The 23492-nt window shown below is 46.4% G+C and overlaps 1 protein-coding gene across 1 annotated transcript in view; it reads left to right on the plus strand.

Moving 5' to 3' along the window:
• The first annotated feature begins 2193 nt into the window (after positions 1 to 2193).
• LOC120843382 overlaps positions 2194 to 23492 on the plus strand; it is a 107970-nt gene continuing 86671 nt past the window's right edge. The window contains exon 1 of the mRNA XM_040214740.1: positions 2194 to 2254. Coding sequence (XP_040070674.1) covers positions 2194 to 2254 — 61 coding nt within the window. The remainder of the gene's footprint in view (positions 2255 to 23492) is intronic.

Consider the following 23492-nt stretch of genomic DNA (forward strand, 5'->3'; position numbering starts at 1 on the left):
AAAACCATCTCCCATTCAATCCCTCATTCTTGCTTGGAGATGAACCTCTTGTGCCTTTCAGGAATATTTTGCAATTTTGTAAAATATCTGACTATATACACTTGTTATAACTCCTCCCTTTCTGCCATGTTTTCAACCATCCTAGATAATTACGTAAAATTCATGTTCATATGTTTTACACGATCTATGTTTATACTTTTATTGAATCACGAGCTAAAATAGCTCTGTCTTCTTGTTAATCTTTTTCCTGCAATAGTTTATGCACGTGGCACATTTCGGCTTAGTTGCTCGAACACCATAAATCTAGACTCAATCAATCAGCTTACACGCTGCCTCTCGTGCGCGATAGTCGGTGTCTCGCACCGTTTGCTGTGCTCGTGCCACTGCACTTCTCCTCCCACCCTGATCAGTGCAGTGCGCTTGCCATTCCTGCTCCAAGGGTGGACAGCCAATCTTGTACTGTCAGGTCATGTCAGGAAAAGGCGGGGGAGAGAGAGAACTGACAATGCGCCGCCCAGGGTCGCGCCTTTTTTTTTTTAGACGCGCGCAGGACTTCCAGAACCCCGCAGCGACGGCGGCGATGATGGGACGGGAAGACCGTCTCACCATTGAAAGCTGTACGAGGAGAGAAGGTGATGGGGAAAGAGGGTTAGCACGGAGAAGCTATCTTTCTTTTCTCCGCAATCTCGTGGTTTTTCGCGTAGATATCGTGGGATAGGGGCCCTAACATCTACTGCCGTAAACTATAGTCTGGAAGAAAATGCCGGCTTGGGAGCTGCACGCCCTGTTTTTTTCGTTCACAGCATTCCTCGTAGAGAGCTTTGTCTGAACAGCAGCGGAGAGAAATGGTCGAAGCCTGCGAGGTCAAGTGAATGGGTGGATTGGAACGGTTGCCCTAGCGCGTAAAAGCATTGCATTGTCGTTTTTTTTCTCTTTCAACATGTGATTGTTTTGACGGTGCCACGCTACTTGCCTCCACCCCCGCCCTTTCTTCTACCCCTTCCAAACAGAAGCAAAATTTAGGGCTGAATTTGGAGGCACGCCACCTAAATGTTTGAGTCCTTGTGTCAATCGAATATCGTTTGACTGAGAACCTTGAAGGTGAGAACGTGTTTCATCGATACTCTTGGTGGAGTGCAAAGGTCGCTCTCCACCCTACCTCAACACGAATCTAGCTATCATTCAAACGCGTTCTTTTTAATCCAACATTTGCAGGAAGTAACTCACGCGTAACTTTCCGATCCTTTGAATTTTACCGTTCTTTCTCATTTATTTAACTTCAACTCATTTCTTTAAGTTAATTTATTTTGTGACTGTTTTATTTTTCGTTTTTGCTATTACTGGTTTAGTTTGAAATATGTATTTTCAAATACATAACTGCAAAAGTGTAACGACGCCCTCTTGTTTCATTTTCCCTGGCGTGATTAACCCTTGTGTAGTTCTATATGATCTATCATAGTCTGCTTTGCCTACACTAATGCGCACGTCAGGGCATGTGTACTTAAAAGGATTAAGGCAAAACATGTGTAACGTGAACCACGGTGGCAATATAAGTTTTTTTTTTTTGTGGAATTCTTGGTATTATATTGCTACTAATAACAGTTCAGTCCCCGCAGAGGGTTGTTTGTTTTTGAGAAGTGGCAACCCTGCAAAACATTAAAATTTTTTTAGATGTATTTCAGAAGAAAGAGTAGTGTCGCGAGGCGCTGTCGATTTCTTAAGAAAGAAAACTTTCACATCCGATTGTAATTTTGGGTTTTCTGCGATGACATCACAGTCATCACAGTTTGTGATGACTGTGATGACATAGCTGATCTGCGCAAATCTTTTGCAGTCTTCGTAAAGGTTATTCTCTACGCAGATTGCAACAGAAAGAGACGCCCACCTTCCGGAAAATCCTTCTTACGTTGTAAGTTCTCTCACAGGGCACTGAACTGCCTTTTTGTTTTGTAGGAAGCGTAAGCAATTGGAATTTCTATTTTAGTGATGAAAAAACAATAAAAAAAGCACCAGCCAAAAGGTCATTTCAGTAAGTTTCGTCCTGAAAGGACAATGAACTCGTTGGTGATGCAATAATACCCACCTTGCTCAGGTGTTAATAAAGGTAAGCTTTCATTAAGCTGTTTGAGACTTTCGAGGTACGCAAGACGAAGTTCATAGCACTGCATAAACATCGCATCGAAGCTTTGAGACATGAAACTGCTCATGTGGATATTTTGCCATATTCTTTTTGTGAGTCACGGCGAGGGAGAAGGTAAGTGGCTACAAAAAAATGTCGGGATTCGTTTTTTTATCCCTTACATATCAGTATCGCCCAGTGAAAATCTTAGTAGGGGTGCGTAAAAAATTACACAATAGGAAACATAAGAAAACTACAGTAAATAACGTGTTAAACGAAAGATGAACCGCTGGACGCCAATTAGTAACATGGTTTCATCAGAAATACGAAGAACGGGCGGAAGCTATATCAACCAATCGGACCGCAGATTACTTTAGTGAGTACGTCTGGAGAAAAATGACCATTTATTTACGTCATTCTGGGCAGAAAATCCTAAGGCATTTTTATTATTACAGGACTACGAAAGGCAAAGAGCCTGGTTGCCAGCGGGTGAGCGGGCGGGCATACTTTCTTAGCAGAATAGATTACAAGTTACTTGATATTAAAAAAAAAGAAGAAAAACTGGAAAAACCAGCACGTTAATTACCCACGACCGAACGTAACTCGATGAGCAGAACTCCAGAGTTAATGTTTCACATACGTGTACCATACTTGTTTAGCCCCGGCTTTACTGTTCGGGACGCAAGCCGATCAAAATGGTCCTTTTTCTTGATTCTTCAGTTCAACGGTGCGTTTTACCAAGTGTTTGGAAAAAAAGAGAATTTAGTTATTATCTGTATGCAAAAATAAAAAGCGCTTTCTCGAACGCTGAAGTATCTACCTATATTTAATGTTGACGGTGGGGAGCCTGCAGATACCAAAGTTGGAGAACGTATCGTTATTTATATAAAAGAATCAGTAATTTTGGGAAAGCATTTTCTTAATTGAACCCTTTACAAGTAGCGGATATTATTCGTCTTTATATGTTCACCGCCTCCAACGGCCGCCAGTTTGTTGTTGAAAATTTCTGAAAATTGCTTATGTCGTTTGAATCGTATCGTAGGAGATGTGTTTCTATAAATAAGCACAAAACAATCTGAAGCCTAATTTTGATTATAACTGAGCTGCAGATTTCCCAGTGTTTATTTATGAAGCCAATCTGCGGATGTTACATCATGGTTCTTTTTTTTTAAATATCGGTGTATTCTGCGACTTATTTCGTGAGCATGCTAAAAACGATGATTACCTGTACAAATAACGATAGACACAAAACAGCTCATAAAAATGCAAAGTTAATATTTTATTTAAAAATTTCACACACCATTTAAACCTTTAGACACAACCCAAAAACGATAGACAACGACACCGAACACTGGTCAAAGTGCTGGTGCTCTTTGAAGTATAATCACCCGGAGCTTCTGGTTTCCAACTTCTAGTTTCCTTCTTATACTGCCTCTTTCTGCAAAAAGAAATCGAAGCCTTCGAAGTAAAGTGTTTCCGGCACTTAGAAGGCCAGTCGCTCTTACTTTTTTGGCAAGGTACAACTGATATCGACGCCCAGTGTAGTTTCTAACCTGTATTGCTAACTCTAAAATCAAATTTCCGCTTCTCAGACGCCCAAAAAAAGCCAGTTTTGGAGAGAAAATAGCTCGATTTTTTGGTAAAAAAAAAAAAAAGTTAATTTAAAAATATTGCATGGATTGTTTGGGGCAAAACACTGGTGCCAAGTCAATATATTTTGCAACTACATATGTAGAATAATTTTATGTTCGTGGTGAAGGAAACCACCCTTGAAAAGTTACTTTTTCTTTACATGGCGAGCAAATTATAGGAGAGGCAAGGTGAAGAACGATAGTTTAGGATACGTGGCCATGTGCGCAGTTCTGTTCCGGTACAATACTAAATATTCATATATTTCGTAACTCGGGTATAAACAATTATAACGCTTTTTGGGCGAATAAAAGACACAGTGTTTATACAATATATTGACCGGAAAAATCGTACGCTGTCCCACGCGCCTTATATAAACGAGACAACAGAACTGCGATAAATGATCGCGCTCCCCATTTTTATCTTGTCTCCCTCACTTATCAGTTTTGACACAAACGAAATCTAATTGTATTTTTTATAAACATAAAATTATGTAATTACACACTGTCACATTGAGAAACTTGAAGTAAATCATTCCACCCCTCTTTCGCAACTAAAAAATAAACGTCATGGCTTTCACATCGTTTCGGTTTCACTCTTGGATGCATGCGTTGTTTTCACATATATAAAGGGCTATGGAATACAAAAAATACATACGACATCCCTTATCATTCTATTTGTCCTCATGTATGGTCAAGACGGCATGGACATTTTAGCTGGACTGAGCGTTTTCAAAATCCATGAAATACGCCTGTACGTGCTCTTACTCTATGGAACAGATAATTTTATTCCCTGAGCTTGGTCATTTACTCAAATACTCAAAAAAGCCTCGCTTAATTAAATTAACTTTAATTGATATATAATCAATAGTGTAGTGGTTATAGCTCGTCGCCAAGATGTTGTGGTCGCTTGGGGCCATTACGAATGGGTGGAAAGAGACAGGGAAAGCTAAGATAAAGACAGCGCCCCGAAAGGCCTGTAGAGATGCTGGAAAGGCTTACATTGCCGGCGCGTGGGCAGCGGGGTGCCGAGGTGCGGGGCCCAAGGCGGGAACCCCGACGAAAGGAAGAGACGTCACACCAGCTCGGAGTTTTTGTGAAGACTGTCCTTATTTTCAATATCTACATCAATCAGCGCGTGCCGCTGTCAAGCACGCGGCGCGCGGCACCGTCTCAAATTGAGCTGAAAACGCCATCTAGATTATTTACAGCACACTACATCTTCTCCTCCCTTAATAGAAAAATAATTGTTGGATAATTTATTAGGGAAGAGAAGGAAACAGCTTACTCCTTAAAGAAAATACAAAGTTCAGGCACACACAAAATTCTTACCAACCAATCACTACTAGCAAAAATAATTGTGAAGTGGTCGGAGAAAATAAGGATAAAGAAATACATTGGAAAGATACAATCATAAATGATACACTTTGTACTATGTCGAGCACTTTTCAGTCAGACTGAAAAGTGCTCTCTTCACTGCAACGAAAAAAGTCACTGGCGAGTCCTTTGAAACACGAATAACACTTTCACCTCTGCGAGTGAAATGAATGACTAGACTTTAGAAACGTAACAAATAACACTTTCAAAAAGCTCACGGTTTGACCTGTCATTTGAAACGAAGATTAACACTTTGACCATAACCTCTATGTACATAACATGGAAACATGAAAATATACCTAAGGCAGTTCATCCAAAATTTCCATGTCCATGACATGAAAATTTCTACATTTGAACACATGAAAATGTGAAAATGAAAAAAACAATGCAAGCATAACTATCTGTTCACATCTATCCCATAAAAATACAGTGCACACTATGAAATTGCAAACCACTATGACTTAAGTCCCAGAGTTTTTAAGGAGCGTCTTTGGAGTACATATCCACTTGAAAGTCACGAAATTTTGCGGGAAGTCGTCTACGCCGCGTGGGGCGTTGTGGTGGAGTGTCCGATGGGGATTGTGGTGGAGTATGATATGTCCTTGGTGGTGTGTCTGCACCACCGTCACCTGATGTAGAAGTCGATTCTGGGGTTGCCTCGGGACTTGAATCCAGGTCTTCTGCTAAACCAGGAGCCACTGAAGGCTCGGAAAGCATGGAGGTCTTTGGCCCAACGGAGTGCAGGGACTCCGCTGAGACCGTTGCGGAGCTAGATGACGGCAGCTCGCTCCAATACCCGAGTCCCAGTTGAGATGAACTTGATGCGGTGCTCAATATTGCACCGCTTGTAGGAACGGAAGGTTCAGGACCCTCTTGGAGCCTGGAGGCCTCTTGGAAGACTGCAGCCGGAGCAGCCGGCGGGACTGGTGGCTGGCTGCTGGCTTGGACTGGTACAGCAGCGCGGAAGGCCGCTTGGAGACCGGAATCAGGAACGGCACCGGGGACTGCGGTGGCGGGAAGGCCACCGAAAACCACCGCATCTTGCACGGTACAGGGTACCACGGAACTGGTGCCGGGTACACCAGGGACAGGAAGGGCACCGGGTACTACCGGTACATGGGCAGCACCAGGGACCACAGCTACATGGGCTGCAGGAGCCGTATGATGAGGAACGACGCCTGGCACAGCAGGATCATGGGCAGCGCCAGGGGTCGCTTGACTATAGGCACCAGGCACCACAGCAATATGGCCAGGGCCGGGCGCCGCAGTAGCATAGGCGGCCACAGGGGCCGCAGTGACATGGACGACCTCTTGGGCCGTCGGGACAGGACCGGCCGCAGGGGCCGCAAAAACAGGACCGGCCGCAGGGGCAGGAACGGCAGCAGGGGCCGCATGGACAGGAACGGCAGCAGGGGCCGCAAAAGCAGGAACGGCAGCAGGGGCCGCAAAAACAGGAACGGCAGCAGGGGCCGCAAAAACAGGAACGGAAACAGGGGCCGCAAAAGCAGGAACGGCAACAGGGGCCGCCCGGACAGGAGTGACGCTGGGGGCCGCAGCACGCAAAGTTGCAGGTGCCGGACCCTCAGGTGGCACATGGCCCAGGCTGATAGCTGGAGCCGCATTAGTTGAAGTAGGTAATATGTCATCATCCATAAGCCACCACGGCTGACGTTGGGGTGGTTTCAATGTTGCACGTGTCATTTTGTCTGCATTCCATATGGTTCCATCATCTAATCTATATGTGGCTGGCCCAACTTGTTCATGTATATGTTGCGGTGGAGCATATTTGTTGCGCATTTTCCCTCTAATGTTAGGTTTGAAAACCTTTACTGCTTGCCCAGGAGCAAAAACAGGGTGCTTGACTGCTCGCCGGGCATCTGAATACTGTTTCATCTTCGTTTGATATGCCTTGACTCTATCAGGAAGCTCTTCCTGAACGACCTGCGGAGGGACGGCGGACTCTGGGGTCCCTCGCCCTTGAAGATGCAGTCGCGTCCGGTGGGTGCGACCGTGTAAAAGAAAAGCTGGCGTTTCTCCAGTCGCGGCATGGCGCGTACTCCGGTATACCCCGAGATATTCTGTAATGGCTTCGGAAAGCGGACGATGTTGGACGAGAGCCAACTGAATAACAGACTTAAGGACTCTATGGAATCTCTCTACCTGTCCATTAGCTTGGGGATGGTAAAGGGATGACTTCACATGTTTGATACCATGCGTCTTCAAGAAATCGCTGAACTCCTTTGAAATAAATTGTGGACCATTGTCTGTCGTGATCTCTTGCGACAAACCCTCGCGGGCAAAGACAGACTTCAAAAACTTAATGACTGTAGCAGTCGTGACGTTGTGGGCTGGTGCCACTTCAGGCCACTTACTGTGGTAATCTACCAGTGTAATGAAAAACCTCTCTTGAGCTGGGGCTCGTTCAAAGGGACCTACTATATCCATGCCCAGTTTTACCCATGGACGGTTGGGGAATTCAACTGGTTGAAGAGGTGCTGGAGATGCCTTTGCAGGCTTGTCTGTCGACTGACATACCGAACAGTTCTGAACTGTCGTCCTGACATGTTGACTTAAATGCGGCCACCAGTAAAGCTCCTTGATGATACTGGTGGTGCGCGAGATACCTTGATGGGTTTCGTGAGCTACATCAATCACTTGATCGCGGAGAGTGGACGGAACCACTATTTTCTCTCCTTGGAACAACAAGGCATCGGTGACTGAGAGCTGGTCTCTTACAACGAAATACGGCTTGAATTCTGGAGGCAACTTTTCCTCTGAGGGCCATGCGTTTGAAAGGTATGTCATAATAACTGGTAATACAGGATCTTTTAGAGTTTCTTCCTTGAACTCCTTCTGTGTGAGACATGCACAGACAATTGAAACAACCTCTTCTTCAAAAGACGTACCTTCTTCGGTATCTGGGACCGGAAGGCGAGACAGAGCGTCGGCAACTACGTTGTCGCTGCCTTTACGATACTTCATTGTGAAATTATAGTTGAAAAGTCTAGCAGTCCAACGACTGATGCGTCGTGGACGAACACCTGTCCCTTGAGTGGACATTAGTGTGACAAGGGCTTGATGATCTGTCTGAATTTCGAAATGTCGACCCCAAAGATAAACGTGCCATCTCTCGCAAGCCCAGAGGATTGCGAGAGCTTCTTTCTCTCCTGCTGAGTACTTCCGCTCTGCTTCGGAGAGAGAGCGGGAAGCGAAAGCAACGGTCTTTAGTTGCTTCCCATGCTGCTGCTGGAGAACAGCACCTAGTCCGTAATTGGACGCGTCTGTGGAGACGACAACTGGAAGATTTGGATTGAACATTGCAAGAATGGGAGCCTGCTGAAGGCAGGACTTGACACTTTGAAAACTGGCCTCTACGTCGGTCGACCAGACAAAAGATGCGCCCTTACGCAGAAGCCTTCGGAGGGGTTCTACCAGAGTAGCACAATGGGGGACAAACTTACTGTAGTATTCTACTAGACCTAGGAAGGCCTTCAACTGCGAAGGTTCCGATGGAACTGGAAAATTTAGGACCGCGTCTATCTTCGACGGAAGGGGTGCTAGACCCTCCGCAGACAGACGATGACCAAGGAATGACAGTTCAGAAACATTGAAAACGGCTTTTCTATTTAGTTTCATGCCGGCCTCTCTAATACATTTGAGGACTTGTCTGAGGTCATTATCATGTTCCTTCTGGGAGGAGCCATAGACAATGATGTCGTCCAGATAAAACTGGACTCCTGGACAATGTTTTAATATCTTGGACATGACCAGTTGGAAGGCCGCTGGTGCAGACGCCAGCCCGAAACAAACTCGTTTGAAACGAAAAAGCCCTTCATGGGTAATGAATGCTGTTAAGTCGCGACTCTTGGGGTCGAGACGGACCTGATGATAAGCAGACGCAAGGTCTAACTTAGAAAAATGGGAAGCTCCACTGAGGGAGTTCAGAAGCTCCTCAATGTGCGGAAGCGGAAAAGAATCAATGACGACTGCCTGATTTGGCGCCCGCAGATCGACACACATACGAATTCCACCGTCTTTCTTCTTAACTACTACAATGGCGGACACCCATTCCGACGCGTTTACGCGCTCGATAACGCCTTGGCGCTCGAGCTTCTGAATTTCCGCACTGACGGCATCACGCAACGTGATGGGTAAGCGGCGAAGTTTAGCCTGTACCGGCGGGACATGGTGCCGGACAGTGATTGTGTGAGTTTGATTTTTAACTAACCCTAACTCAGGAGAAAAGAGATCCTCAAATTCTTCAAAACCAGAAGGTAACTTAGATGCATCGCTCACCGATGAAGGTTGCAAAGATGGTCCCGACGTCGACGGATCCCTTGAAGGCTGGTCTCCGAAGACGCCTCTACTGGAGTAGTATTCAGACGATGTGGATGGCTGAGTGCCGTGAACAGAGGACAATGATGAAGGGTGCTTGCAGGGAGCACTTGAAGGACGCGGTGGAGGACTGGGCTCCACCGTACATGGGGGCTGCGGGACTCCAGCCGACTTTACATGTCCCGGGATGGCCGAGCGAGGATCAGCTGCATTGACATGGAAGCACTTGAGTGGCGCGCCCGATAAAATTAGACGCAGTCCATGCACGGCATCTGTCCCAAGCAGGGATCGGCCATTGCGAACGATGTAAAAAAGAATGTCGGCGGAGCGTTCTTTGAAGCTGCCTTTGGTCTGGAAACATCCCATGACTGGAATCGACCCTCGGAGGTAGTGCACAAGAGTGCGCGGCGGTTTCCTTAGCCGGATTTGCTGCTTGAAGTTGATCTTGTTAAACATGCTCTCGGAAAGTATTGACACTTCGGAGCCAGTATCAATGAGTAAGGGTAATGAAAATCCATTCACCTGAACATCAGCGGTGAAATTCCGTGGGCGACGGTCCGCATGTCCTTCAGGGAGGACCTCCGGGGATCCGACGGTGAAGACGTTGTTTGGATGTTGTTCCCCCTCGTCGTCGTCGGGAAACGTCACGACTCCATGGATCGGCGTCTGGTTACGGCCAGGTCCAAGCCTCTCGTACCGGCGACCGGCGGCGCGGCCTCGTCCCGGCGGAAACGCCAGGCGACGGGGGTCGATGACTTCAGACGACGAAGACGAACTTCGGCAAACATTTGAAAAGTGGCCTATCTTGCCACAAGAAAAACAAGTCATTCCGGACGCTGGACACTCCTCACGCGGATGGGGTCGGCGACCGCAAAAGTGGCACGATTCCGCCCCGCGCCCAAGAGCGCGCGCGCCCGGAGGAGCATCCCGAGGCACTCGGCTTGCAAAAACACGGGTGAGTCCACGCGACTGGTGGCGCGGCAAGAAGGAAACTTTGGAAGGTGAGGAGGAAACATTTGCGGGGGAGGAGGAAACGGCAGGAGGCCGCCCTCCATTTTGACGTTGCATGTTCGAATTTGACCTCAACTGGCGGCCATCTTGTCCACGGCGAACGGGAACCCTTTGTACTGCCTCAACGGCCTGTGTCGACTCGGAACGCGGAAGACATGATGAAATTTGGCGGTAACGATCGCAATCTCGAGCAGCCCGTTCGAACTGTTGTGCCAGAAGCACGATACGTTCGAGGCTGGGTAGTCCAGCTTCCGCAGACTCTCGGATTACCCGATCTTGTACCTCCGATGATAATAATCCAGCCAAAAAAACTTCCGCGATGCGGGTTTCAAGAGACTCCCCAAAATCACAAAAAGAGCCGAGGTGCCGTAGGGCACCAAGGTACTCAAGGACACTTTCTCCCTGCGACTGGACGCGGGTGAGGAATAACCTCCGTTCGACAACAACATTCTTTTTGGCAGCGAAGTGCTGATCAAGCGCCGTCATAAGAACGTCAAATTCGGAAACGGTCTCGCTATGTGCGAGGGCCGTGGATGGAAACGTTGAAACTATTCTTTGGCCTTCGAGACCAAGCAAGGACCACAACAACGCGCGCTTACGCTTCGGCGAGCTTTCATCAGCCCCTAGGACTACAAGATAATTTAAAAACGAGGCTTTCCAATTTAACCAAGGCTGCACAGGGGCACCTGGCGGAGGTGTCGGGAAAGAAGCTGTTGCCATTTTTTTTTGGAACTTATGAATGAGTGAAGCCAATGGCTACATACGCATATTTGATGGACAAAATATCTATTATATCTATTCACTTCGCCTTTTAAAGTCAATTGGGATGTACTACATGGACATGAAACATAGCGACGCTATCGTCTACTATGGCTATGGTTGGGAGACAAAAGTTGAAAACGAAGGTGAAAATCCGAAAAAATTCCACCGAAATGGAAACGAGACAGTTTCTCCGAGTCTCGGAAAATTAAGAACGACGCTTCCGTGCGGTGCGCACTACTTGCATGAAAGAAAAAGAACCATTCGAACGGCCGTTACGGCGTTCGAAAAAAAGAACAAAGGATGGCGTTACGCCTAACCCTACTGGCGTTCGGAATGGACCATTGCCGCTCGAAACGGAACGTTAAATGTCGCTATGCATCGACAGTATTTTCATGCAATACATATGCAAAAGATGTGGTGGATGGGAATATTCAAAAGGACCTCCTTACATTTCGAACGTTCAAATATTTCCTAACACTCAAAAGAAAACTATACGTGCCGGTGCTGCCACCACTCATCTCCGGCACGGAGTCTCACATAAAAAAAACTCACGAGGGCGAAAATGGAAAAAATGCAAGAAAAGACCTCGTCGCCAAAATGTAGTGGTTATAGCTCGTCGCCAAGATGTTGTGGTCGCTTGGGGCCATTACGAATGGGTGGAAAGAGACAGGGAAAGCTAAGATAAAGACAGCGCCCCGAAAGGCCTGTAGAGATGCTGGAAAGGCTTACATTGCCGGCGCGTGGGCAGCGGGGTGCCGAGGTGCGGGGCCCAAGGCGGGAACCCCGACGAAAGGAAGAGACGTCACACCAGCTCGGAGTTTTTGTGAAGACTGTCCTTATTTTCAATATCTACATCAATCAGCGCGTGCCGCTGTCAAGCACGCGGCGCGCGGCACCATCTCAAATTGAGCTGAAAACGCCATCTAGATTATTTACAGCACACTACAAATAGCATATGAGAAAAGTAGCTAGAAAAGTCGCCAGATATCTTTAATACATGTCAAAATTTCTCTTGGCAGCTGATACAATTTTCCCTCGCCAGATAATTAAGGTCCTGTGGATATTTATAGAGGCCGTAGTTGGTCAGCCATTTCGAAATTGCGATGCGTCACTCGCTGTAGATGAGAAATTGAGCCAGTGTAGTAGAGCCGCTAGCCTGGGGTCGCTAACGTGCACCACGACCGCACGCCGGCACGGTGCTTATCCATATCGAAACGGGCAGGGGTGGGGGTTGAACACAGGATCCCTGGGTTCTGCAGCGCGAGCTTTCGCTCCACGTGCTCTGAGCTGGTGTGCGCTAGCCCACTCGGCGAACGATCCCCTCGCCACACGAGTAAAGAAAACATCAATATCTAGCGGAAACAAGCCTCAGATGGCAACGCTGTTTTGAACAGTTTCGTCCGGTCCTGACCTGGGTGGAACAAAGACACTGTGACCACCGTGGTTACCGACTGACAGACCTTACTCTTCAACTGTCCTTTAAGGTCGGTGTTTTCTCTGATTCTTGACTGGCAGGCTGTTCAATTCTTAGCACGATTACGCGCCTGACAACTGGCTGAGGGAGAGCTGTAACAAAAATGAAGTCCTCGCGTACAGCAAAGGTAGAAAACAAAACATAATTTTAGTTCGAAATATTTCTGTGTTTTTGACACCGACGGATGTTTTTCGGAGTCTTTTTGCTAAACTCAAAGACTCTGCGGCCTACAAATATGTAGGGCTGGGCAAATGATCGATTAACTTGCCGATTTATCGATTGATTCTTTAGTCGCGATTATATTTTAACCGGTTGATCCGTAACATTTTTAGAGGCCAAAAGAAAGTAAACATGAAATGCTTTCAACACGAAGACGTGAACGAGTACACGTGCGTGAAGCGCCAACTTTAGGTGTAATTTTAACCCAAGGTAAACTTTAAGGGGGAGGGTTGTAACTCCAGACAAGGGCAGAAGGTAGCATGTGTCTCGGCCGCTTCTGAGCCGTGCGAAGAGTGTCCGTTTAGCTATGGTGCCTGGAACGTTTCTCCGACCGGTGTGTTTAGCATCCTATCCTGCCCATCCATCAAAAGTGGTCACGAAGTGGCAACAAATGACGTCACAAAATCCGAAGTGTCATGCTGGTGAAAAGCAAGAGCCAACGCTATTAGATTATGTCAGTCACGGAACTCCTCATAGACGCAACTTGCACGAGCAGTCCCCCCCTTCCCCCCCCCCCCCCCCCCCTCCGCATCACTCACCACGGCTCACCTCCCGTCGTTCGACGCGTAGGATAATCGCTATAGGAACTGCAGTGTATTCTATGGAATGCGTACGTTTCGAAGCACGGCGTCTAGATGGCGTTTCAGCTCTGCTCCATGAAACGCACGGTTATGAAACAAAAATCTAGATGGCGCTTCGGACAACGGGAGGCAAAGAGAAGTGAGTGAGGGGGGAACCCCCCTTCGCGGGTGTTCCACAACTGAGGTAATCTAGTAGCGCTGGCACGAGTGAACGCCAGTGTCGCTGTCGTCATGGCGTCCCCCCTTCTGGCTGCTGAAGCTTCTGTGGACTGTTACATTGGAGAGCGACCTGCAGCAGAACAGGCGTCTTCCACATCAACCACCCCTGCTAAAACACCGCCAGGATCGCGACCGGTGACAGCGTGATTCTTCTATGACGTCACCAGGCGGAAATCGAGGGACCACTTTTTTTGGACGCGGCAAACACACCAGTCTGATACACGTTCCAGGCACGATAGTTTAGCCGAGCGGGGACTGTTTTATAAAGTTATCATTATCAGTCGTTCCCAGGTTATTTCTTTACATTGCCCATTACTCTTCCTGTGTGGACCCTCAGAATAATGTTGGATTAGCACGCTGCCAAACGGACAACTTTTTTTTATTCATTTATCTCGCTTACATCAATTGACTAGAACCACCTTCCAGAAGAGATCGCAATCTATACCCGATTTTTTTTCGCCAATCTTACATGTCTGTGTGATAAGCCAATACGAGCCATTTGTTTTGGTTGTTTTTTTCGTAGCAGATGTTGCTTTCGGCTTTTGCCAATCACAGTTTGTTTTGTTTTTCTTTTTACTTCTGGAAGCATTTGTTTGTTTGGTCGTTTTTTAATTTTTGTTTGCTTTACTTCTTTCCTCCACAATGCTTTGGCGCTTGAGGGTATGAAAAATAAATAAATGAAATACGCCGCTCTTGCCCGAGAATATCAACAAGGAACTTGTTTGCTTCATGAATCCGAGGTAATGATCCATGAGTGAGAGTGTCTTTGAACTGTTCGCAACAACGCATTGAGGCTGATTTATAATCGAAATTCCATATCGCGCCTTTTATCATATTTCGAAAAGACAACGAAATTTACTCTTGACAAAAAATATTTTGCATGAAATGAAAGATACTGATTAATCGATTAAAGGTGGCGATTAATGGGGTTAACATTTTTAATTGATGCCCAGCTGTAAGTTATAGCTTTTTATTTCCATGAAACAAGTTTTAAAACATGGGCCTTGGATCAAAACTGCTAAGGCTATATTTGGGCAGAGACTAAACATTCAACAATGACTGATTTATTTCTACGGTGAGAAAAACACTCTTGTTTTTTAATCACAAGCACCCAGTAGAATGTCCTAGACTGAGAACACAGGTGTACCCGATGGTTTTATCCTGGGAACATCTCCTTTTCTTATACATACGTTAATGACATGCCACCAAATATATATGTTCACCGTTAATATTTTTGCCGATGAGTGCATGATTTATTGTGAAATTAACACCGATTCTAACGTCCGTCCGCTCCAGTTAGATATCAAGCGTGTCTCTCTCTGACTGGTGGGATTTGCATAATATAAAACTCAATATAACTGGAGTAAATATATGCGTGTTTCTCGTCGTCATGCCCAATGTCCTTATCATATAAATAACCTCTCTTTTGAAGGCGTATCATCGTATACTTATTTGGGTGGGCATATCTTTTAACCTGTCTTGTATGCTTCACGTTGATTATGTTGTAAGGTGAATAGTATGCTAGGCTATATCCGGAGAAATTTTTGCCTTGCATGCATCTCATTAATATTACTGCTTCAAAAAACATTAGTTCGCTCCAAATTGAAATATTCGGCTTCCGTCTGGGATTCATGTCCCGAATCGCATATTTCGGAGTTGAAATCTGTTCAAAATCGCGTATCTCTTTTTATAAACTTTCCAAATATTATCGTACATTTAGTGTGACTGGAATGAAATCTCACTTATTATTACCCCTGTTTTCACAACGTATGAAATTCTATCGCCACTGCTTGTGTTATGGAAATTACCATAACAACTCGATTCCCAAAAGAAAGGCTACTAACAGCATCTCATTACGTTTCGTCAAGCATCGATCACTATCACGAAGTTGGCATTCCATCTAATCGCACGAAACATTGCTATGACTCTTTTATTCCTAGCACCTCAACAATGTGTAATCCCCTCCTCGAAGGCATTGTCGAAATTCCTGATGGTTCACGTTTTAGAGCGACCATAACTAGCCATTTTTGTTTTGTCTGTGAAGAGCCCTCACTACTGTATAATATTTTTGCTATATGTTGTTGTTTTTTCTATTTTTTTCTTGTGTATCCAACTTGTCGTCTTCGTTACTGTACCAGTTTTTGACGCTTTTCTTTCTGTACAATGAACCCCCCCCCCCCCCCCCTCCTACCTGGCTCAACTCACCATTTTGCTGCCCCCCCCCCCCCCCCCCCGTAATGCCTCTGGCCCTGATGGTATGCAATTAATTAAATAAATAAGTTATTATGCGAACTTCATTCGTCATGAGTGCAATTCTCTCTTGCCAGAAAGAATTTCCACGCGTACTCCTTGGTAAGTAAGACCTAATTGGGTGAATAGTATAGCTTAAATTATAAACAAAAAATTGATTTATTTACCAATAATATTAATAATTATAAATATTAAATAAACAAATAAATCAATAAATCAGATAACTGAAAAAATAATGAAGAAACAAATAAATAGACATTGTAACATGTATTAGATATCATAATAGTCCATCGCCTATCCAACAGGAGTAATCCAGTCATTCTTTGTCTTCCGTCTTTGTCGCACTTTCTTGATTCTCGTCTTCCGTTTCATCTCGGTCATCCTGCACCAATAAGTGGTCCTTCGCTTCTGTTAATTTGTACTAATGTCGCGTTGAAGGTATTTCAGTTGCGTTTGATGTACAGGAAAGGCTGGACGTCTTCCACCAATGCAGAGTGCCGGCACATCTTTGAGCTTGTATATAATAGGGCCTAAACGTCGTATAATAATCGTGGGTCCGCGGTAACGTGATAGCAGCCTTTTTGATTTTCCTTTGATCCGCAGTGGGCGGCGCACAAGAACCAAATCACTGTCTGTGAACCGATATTTCCACGTCATAGCGGGACGTGCCTGAACTCGGCAATTGTGGTTGTGGAACACAGCAAGTCGAGCTCCCATCCGTGCTCGTCTGGCATTTCCTGCGTAGTTCGTACCGCAGTCGCTACTTCAAGTGTCCCACGGACGCCCGAACTTGCTTTTACCACGAGGTACAGCGGTTCTTTCATACATAAGTAGAAATTAATTTTCCTTAGTAATTCGCTGATAAGATGTGTCGATGGCGACGACTGCTTCGTAAACACACCGGTTCCAATTTGTGTGAGAGTCATTCACGTCCGCTGCCAGGACGTCCAATTGTGTACGATTCATGCGCTCTACAAGCCCGTCGGGCTGGGGATGGCAGGCGGATTCTGTGGCGTGGGTGCGGCTGTTGTCGTGAAGTGTTGTTTCAAAGTTTCTGGACATGAACGGAATTCCTCGATCAGTGATGATCGTCTTGGGTTCCTCATGTCTAAGAACAAAGTTTCGCCTCACAATCTGAGTTAGGTGAGATGCCGTGGCGTCAGGTACAGCCTCGACCTCTGCTCACTTGCTCAAGTAATCGACGGCTACGATGATATACCTGTTTTCTTGGGGTGATCTTGGGAACGGGCCCAAATGAATAATCCCCGCAATCTCAAATGAACTCTCCGGTGGTGTAACAGGCAAATTAGGAGTTAGGTTTCTTGTGGTATCTACTTTGTGTTACTGGCAAGGGCGGGAAGCGACGTATGATGATGATGATGATGATGATGATTAGGAGTTTATTGGCGCAGCAGCAACGAGGGCCATAATGCGCCAAACTTAACGTATTTAGAGCATATTATTACAAAAGTTTACTTTGAGGCTACATATTTACAAATGGTATAAATATTCAGTTTGTTTTAAAAAGTCTAAGACACGGCTGAATGGAACTAAAGGTTTATCACCAAGCAAAAAAGAGGGATGGAATGGGAGATGATCCCTAAAAAGTTCGAGAAAACATGATTGACGGAGTGGTTGATGGGACGAACAATGCCACAAATGTGCAACACGGTCAGAAGCTCTCCACAATGTTCACATAGTGCAGCATCCTCACCACGAAGCAGATACTGATGTGTCACACGGGAGTGACCTATTCTTAGACGGCATAGAAGAACCTCCACACGACGTTCCCTGTTGTAAGAGCTCTCCCAAACGCCCAGAACGGGCTTGATAATGTGAAGTTTGTTGTTGCTCCCTGTATCCCATTCCAGCTGCCATTTGAGAAAAATAGATTTCCTCAGAAGTGGTTTCAAGTCTTGTTAAGGTAAGCAATTGAATGTTATAGAAGAGCCTTGGGCAGACACGGCCAATTTATCCGCCTCTTCATTGCCCAAAATACCAATGTGGTTTGGCACCCCGCAAAACTTAATGTCCCGACCACGTCGCAGGGCGCTATCGATCTTACCATGTAGATGTTGTGCAAGGCGGCTCTTTGTGGGCGTCAAGGAGGACACAGCCAATAAGGCACTTTGTGAGTCGACAAAAATTACAGCTTTCATAATACTATTGTCGAGTATATGTTCGACCGCTAGTAAAATAGCATAAAGCTCTGCAGTGAAAATGCTTGCCCTAGAGTCAACTTGTGTGGCTTTGCTGTTGGAGGCGGAATAGAAAGCACACCCTACAAAAGACGACGATTTGGACTCATCTGTATAAAACTCCAGGTAGTCTGCATATTTTTGTTGCAAGGAGAGAAACTCCTGCCGGAGGATTTGTGGTGAAATGACCCTCTTACTGTATTTTGCAAGTGACCAGTCACAGAAAATCGGCAGAACATCCCATGGAGCAACCCTACGAGTGTTTTTAAGCAAGGGAATTTCATGGAGGGGGATATTAAAGGATTGACAAGTACTTCGTAAACGGAGGCTTAATGGTCTAACAATGCTCGGCTTGTTTTCGAAAAGCTGTGAACTTCTGCAAGCATGAAGGGCACTGTAGGAGGGATGCTTTGGGTTTGAAAATACTTTGTAAGCATAAGAGACGCTGAGGTACTGCCTCCGTTTCTCAAGGGACATTTGATGCGTATCAGCATACAAACTCTTCACAGGAGATGTGCGAAATGCACCTGTAGAAAGTCGTAGTCCAAGGTGGTGTACTGGGTTAAGCATCTTAAGAGCGGATGGCCGCGCTGACCCATATACTACTGCACCATAGTCGAGGCGGGATCGAACTAAGGAGTTATACAGTCGTAGAAGACAGCGCCTATCAGCACCCCACGACATATGCGATAGCACTTTTAGGATGCTTGATGACATCAAGCATTTTCGTTTCAAATTCTTCAGATGGGGTACAAAGGTAAGTTTCTTGTCAAAAATAACACCCAAAAATTTGTGTTCTTGTTGGACTGATATCTCAATGCTATTAAGATGCAAGGAAGGATCAAGAGACAATCCCCGGCGTAATGAAAAAGGAACACAGACTGTTTTTTCAGGAGAAAATTTGAAGCCGTTTTCGTCTGCCCACTTACACATTCTGTTGATTGTAAGCTGCAATTGTCGTTCACAACTGGAGAGGTTACAGGAAGACACAGAGATTTGCACATCATCCACATATAGAGAGTAAGTTACTGATGATGGCATAACCTTAGCTAGACTGTTAATCTTTAAAGCAAAGAGGGTAACGCTCAACACTGCTCCTTGAGGAACACCATTTTCTTGAGAAAAAACATCTGAAAGTGTGGAGCCCAATCGGACTTGAAAGGTTCTTTCGCTGAGAAAGCTCTGTATGCACTGAAGCATGCGGCCCCGTACACCACAGTTGTACAAGTCACGAAGTATTCCATACCTCCATGTGGTATCATATGCTTTGTGTAAATAAAAGAAAACACCGAGACACAATGCTGCCGGTGTACAAATGCCTCACGTATAGCGGTCTCTAGGCGAACCAAATGATCGGTGGTCGCTCGTCCCCCCCGAAAGCCGCACTGGTTTACATCAAAAAAATTCTCATTCTCTAAGAAATGGACAAGACGACGATTCACAAGCCGCTCATAAGTCTTCCCTAAGCAACTTGTGAGTGCGATGGGACGATAGCTCGTTGGAATGGAAGGGTCTTTCGGTCTTTCCCAGGTTTAAAAAAAGGGATTATGTGGACATGTTTCCAGCAACGAGGAAAGGCAGCAGCTTGCCATAGATGATTAAAGAAAGTTAACAGACCGTTCATATATTCAGGGGACAGTTTCCTCAACATTTCATAGTGGAGTCTGTCTGGCCCTGGTGCAGGCTGCTTCTTTGCACCAAGAGCGACTTTGAGTTCACACATTGTGAATGGTCTATTGTAAAAAAATGAACCACCCTCCGACATCGAGATGGGCTGCTTTTCAACAGTCGACTGGAACTTCTTGAATTTTTCGCTAAAATTAGAGGAGCTACTAATAAGATGGAAATGCTCCCCAAGAACATTTGCTTGATCTTTCAGCGATACAGAGGGGGAAGAAAACAGAGGAGTTCGGAAAGATTGGTAATCTCCTCGAACTTTCCGCAGGCGATCTCAAACTTCTTTAGCTGAGACAAATATTTAGAGAAGATATATATTTTTCCCATGATGTCCTCTTTGCCTGTTTCCGTGTCCAACGTGCCTTGGCCCTACATTTTTTTTAAAATTCATTCAGGTTGAAAGCAGTGGGATAACGGCGAAATATACCCCATGCCTGGTTCTGTTTCCTGCGAGTGACTGTGCAGTCCTCATTCCACCAGGGTTTGCATCTCCGGGGTAGCACGCCGGATGTTTGCGGAATAGAAGATGCAGCAGCATTAATGAGACATTCAGTGACAAACACCGTCGCCTCCTCGGGGGACATACTGCGAAAAAGCGATGGATCCAGTACGGCATTTAAACCAAAAAGAGCCCAGTCAGCCTTCTCTAATTTCCACTTTGGAAGGCGGGTCGAAAGCGAAGGAAGGGGTATTGAACTTTCTAAAATTATGGGGAAATGATCGCTGCCAAATGGATTATCTAAAACCTTCCATGAAAAGCATGGAAGTAAAGCTGATGATGATATGGAAACGTCTATTGATGTAAAGGTGTTATGAGCAGCACTAAAAAACGTTGGCTCCTTTGTATTCAGAAGACAGAGCCCGGAGGATAATAAAAGTCGTTCTAAAACTCCACCACGGCAATCCTGACGAACACTACCCCACAGAGGGTGGTGGGCGTTAAAATCACCTAGAATTAAAAAAGGCTTAGGCAGCTGATCTATGAGTCCTTGTAGCTCGTGGAGCTGCAGTGGAACGTTGGGTGGCAGGTAGAGAGAGACGAGGGTGACGAGTCGGTCAAGGAGAACGCGAACTGCTACTGCCTCGAGTGGTGTATGTAGAGGAACCTGAGCACACACAACCCCGCTCTGCACTACAACTGCGACACCACCAGAAGGGCTAGGAGAAAGGCGATCCTTTCTAAAAACCTGGTGCCGGCGTAAGACCTGTGTGCGTTTGTCGGTCAGATGGGTTTCCTGCAAACTGAGTGCCACAGGACGAAGCTCATCGAGAAAACAATTAACGTCATCAATATTGCGAAGAAGGCCGCGACAGTTCCACTGCATGGTACCTAATTGTTTAGTCATAGCAGTGCTAAAATTAAAATAAACTTTAACTTATAAACTGCAAAAATGGGTAAAAAACAGGTTACTAGGGTTTAAAATCAATTTTTATGCACGAAGCGTTTTTCTTTTTCGCGCAGTCATTCTGCTTCCCACTAGAGGTAGTGGGAGCAGCGAGGGAGGACTCCGATCCCGAGAGGATAGCCTCGTCGTCGGATCTGAGCCCACACTCTTCCATGGGCTCTTCCGGTGGTGTCGTCGGTTGACCCTTAGGGGCCAACTGCTTCGACGTCTCACCGGGCTTCCTCCGGAGGGCAGAGGAGCGAGGGGGTAGGCCTCGGCCCTTAGGGGCCAAAGGGCCAGGTGGAGCAGGGGGGGTCAGCCCCTGCCCTGAGGTGGATGCAGAAGAGGCAGCATCCACCTTACGGTTCGAAAGCGGTGTCACTGGCACTGCTCCCGAGGACGGAGACCTCGACGGGAGGCGCAGACTGTCCGTAGACGTCTGCGTTCCCGTCGAAACCATTGGCCGTACCGGTCCCCTGCGTACGGCCTCGGCATAAGAGCCTTTGGATACAAAGGCGAAACGCTTCTTTGCATCAGCGTATGAAATATTTTCGGTAACCTTCAAGGTGAGGATTTCTTTTTCCTGTTTCCATAATGGGCAGGATCGGGAGTACGCTGGGTGCTTACCGCTACAGTTAGCACAGTGGGGCTCATTCTTGCACACATCAGCAACGTGCTCCTTGCTAGAACACTTGGCAAAAGTGTCACTTTCTCGACAGTTCCGTGACCCATGGCCAAACCGTTGGCATTTAAAACACCGCTGAGGGTTTGGCACATAGGGGCGGACGCGGCACTGGAGATATCCTGCCTTCACAACTTCAGGAAGTGTAGTTGACTCAAATGTGAGGATGATGTGTTTCGTCTTGCGTTCAACACCATCGCGGCGAAGGGTAATACGCCGAGCAGCGATTACCCCCTGTGTAGAAAGGCCTTCAACTACTTCGGTTTCTGTACACTCGAGCAGGTCGTCTTCTGAGATCACCCCTTGAATTGTATTAAGTGTTCTATGAGGTGTGACAGTGACTTTGTAATCAGTCACACAGTTTAGTGCTAATAGTGAATCACTTTGTTGCCTACTGTGTATCTCCACTAGGAGATCACCAGATGTCATCTTTTTTGCATTGCAGTTCTTCCCAATCACTCCTTCAAGAACTTTTGAAATGAGGATAGGGGACAACTTGCCAAGCGGTTTTTTATCCTCAGAATGCATGACAAGAAACTTGGGGAACTTTGAAAATGTGTATGTTGGTTTTTCTATCTGTAGTGCTTCGGTGCGGACCCTTTTCGGGGCAAGATTAAAAGGTTTTTTAGCTTGAGAACCCATATGAAGGGGGAGGGTTGTTGGAAACTGTGGTGCACCGCCCACCACCGAGCCCAACAAGGGAATAGGTAACGCTCCATAAAAAGAATGGCTTGGCTGAAGACGTTACGCTATTAGTGCTGCCCAGTCTCTATAACCAAGAGTGTTTCTGGACAAGGTGTCTGTCGCCACCCAAGGTTAGCCCTTGCCGCCAAAGGAGTTGAAAAGGAGAAAAGAGAAATGAGAAGAGTGAAAAGGAGGAGAAGACAAGGGTGAAAGCAGAGAGGGGACAGTAGAAGTGGCGACTAGACTGAATCATGCTGGCCGGGCCTTACCAGGACTCCCGTCTACGAGAAGCAGGGGCCGAAGTGGTGTATTGCCTCACCCGGGGGGCCCCGAAGGGTTTAAACCTACCCTGGGCTCGGCTCAACCACCAGGATGCCCTTTTCCCCGGACACGGGAAAGCCACGCACAGCCATACGTGGGCGGGCGAACCCGCATGGCTCGGGGTCCATGGAGACGCCACTCTCCAAACACCTGCTTTCACAGGTGCCCCCTGCGGGGGGGGGGGGGGGGGGGGGGGGGGGGGAAGCGACGTAACTTTTAACGCTGCTAGCCAGGTTTTCTACCAGTATCCTTCTGACTATTGGCCATTGTTTTTCTTTCGCCAAGGCGTCCAGATGTAGGTGCATCACGACACATCTGCATGACAGGTTTCCGCAAAGTCGAAGGTTCTGCAGGACTCTACGACATTGCACTATCCTCCGGGCGCCCCTACGTAGTGCAAACAGGCCGCTGCGTAAATCACCGAGCCAGAGAACACGTAGCAGCTACCAAACAGACACCGTCTGGAAATCTGGCCGTGCATTGCGATTGATGCCCGTGCACCGCTTTATTTTCAAACACAACCATCCTAAGACGACATTGCTGAAAAAACAAGTAGGAAAATTTACGAAG

The sequence above is a fragment of the Ixodes scapularis genome, unplaced genomic scaffold, assembly GCF_016920785.2.
Source record: "Ixodes scapularis isolate PalLabHiFi unplaced genomic scaffold, ASM1692078v2 PGA_scaffold4__175_contigs__length_147842914, whole genome shotgun sequence".
Classification (NCBI taxonomy): domain Eukaryota; kingdom Metazoa; phylum Arthropoda; class Arachnida; order Ixodida; family Ixodidae; genus Ixodes; species Ixodes scapularis.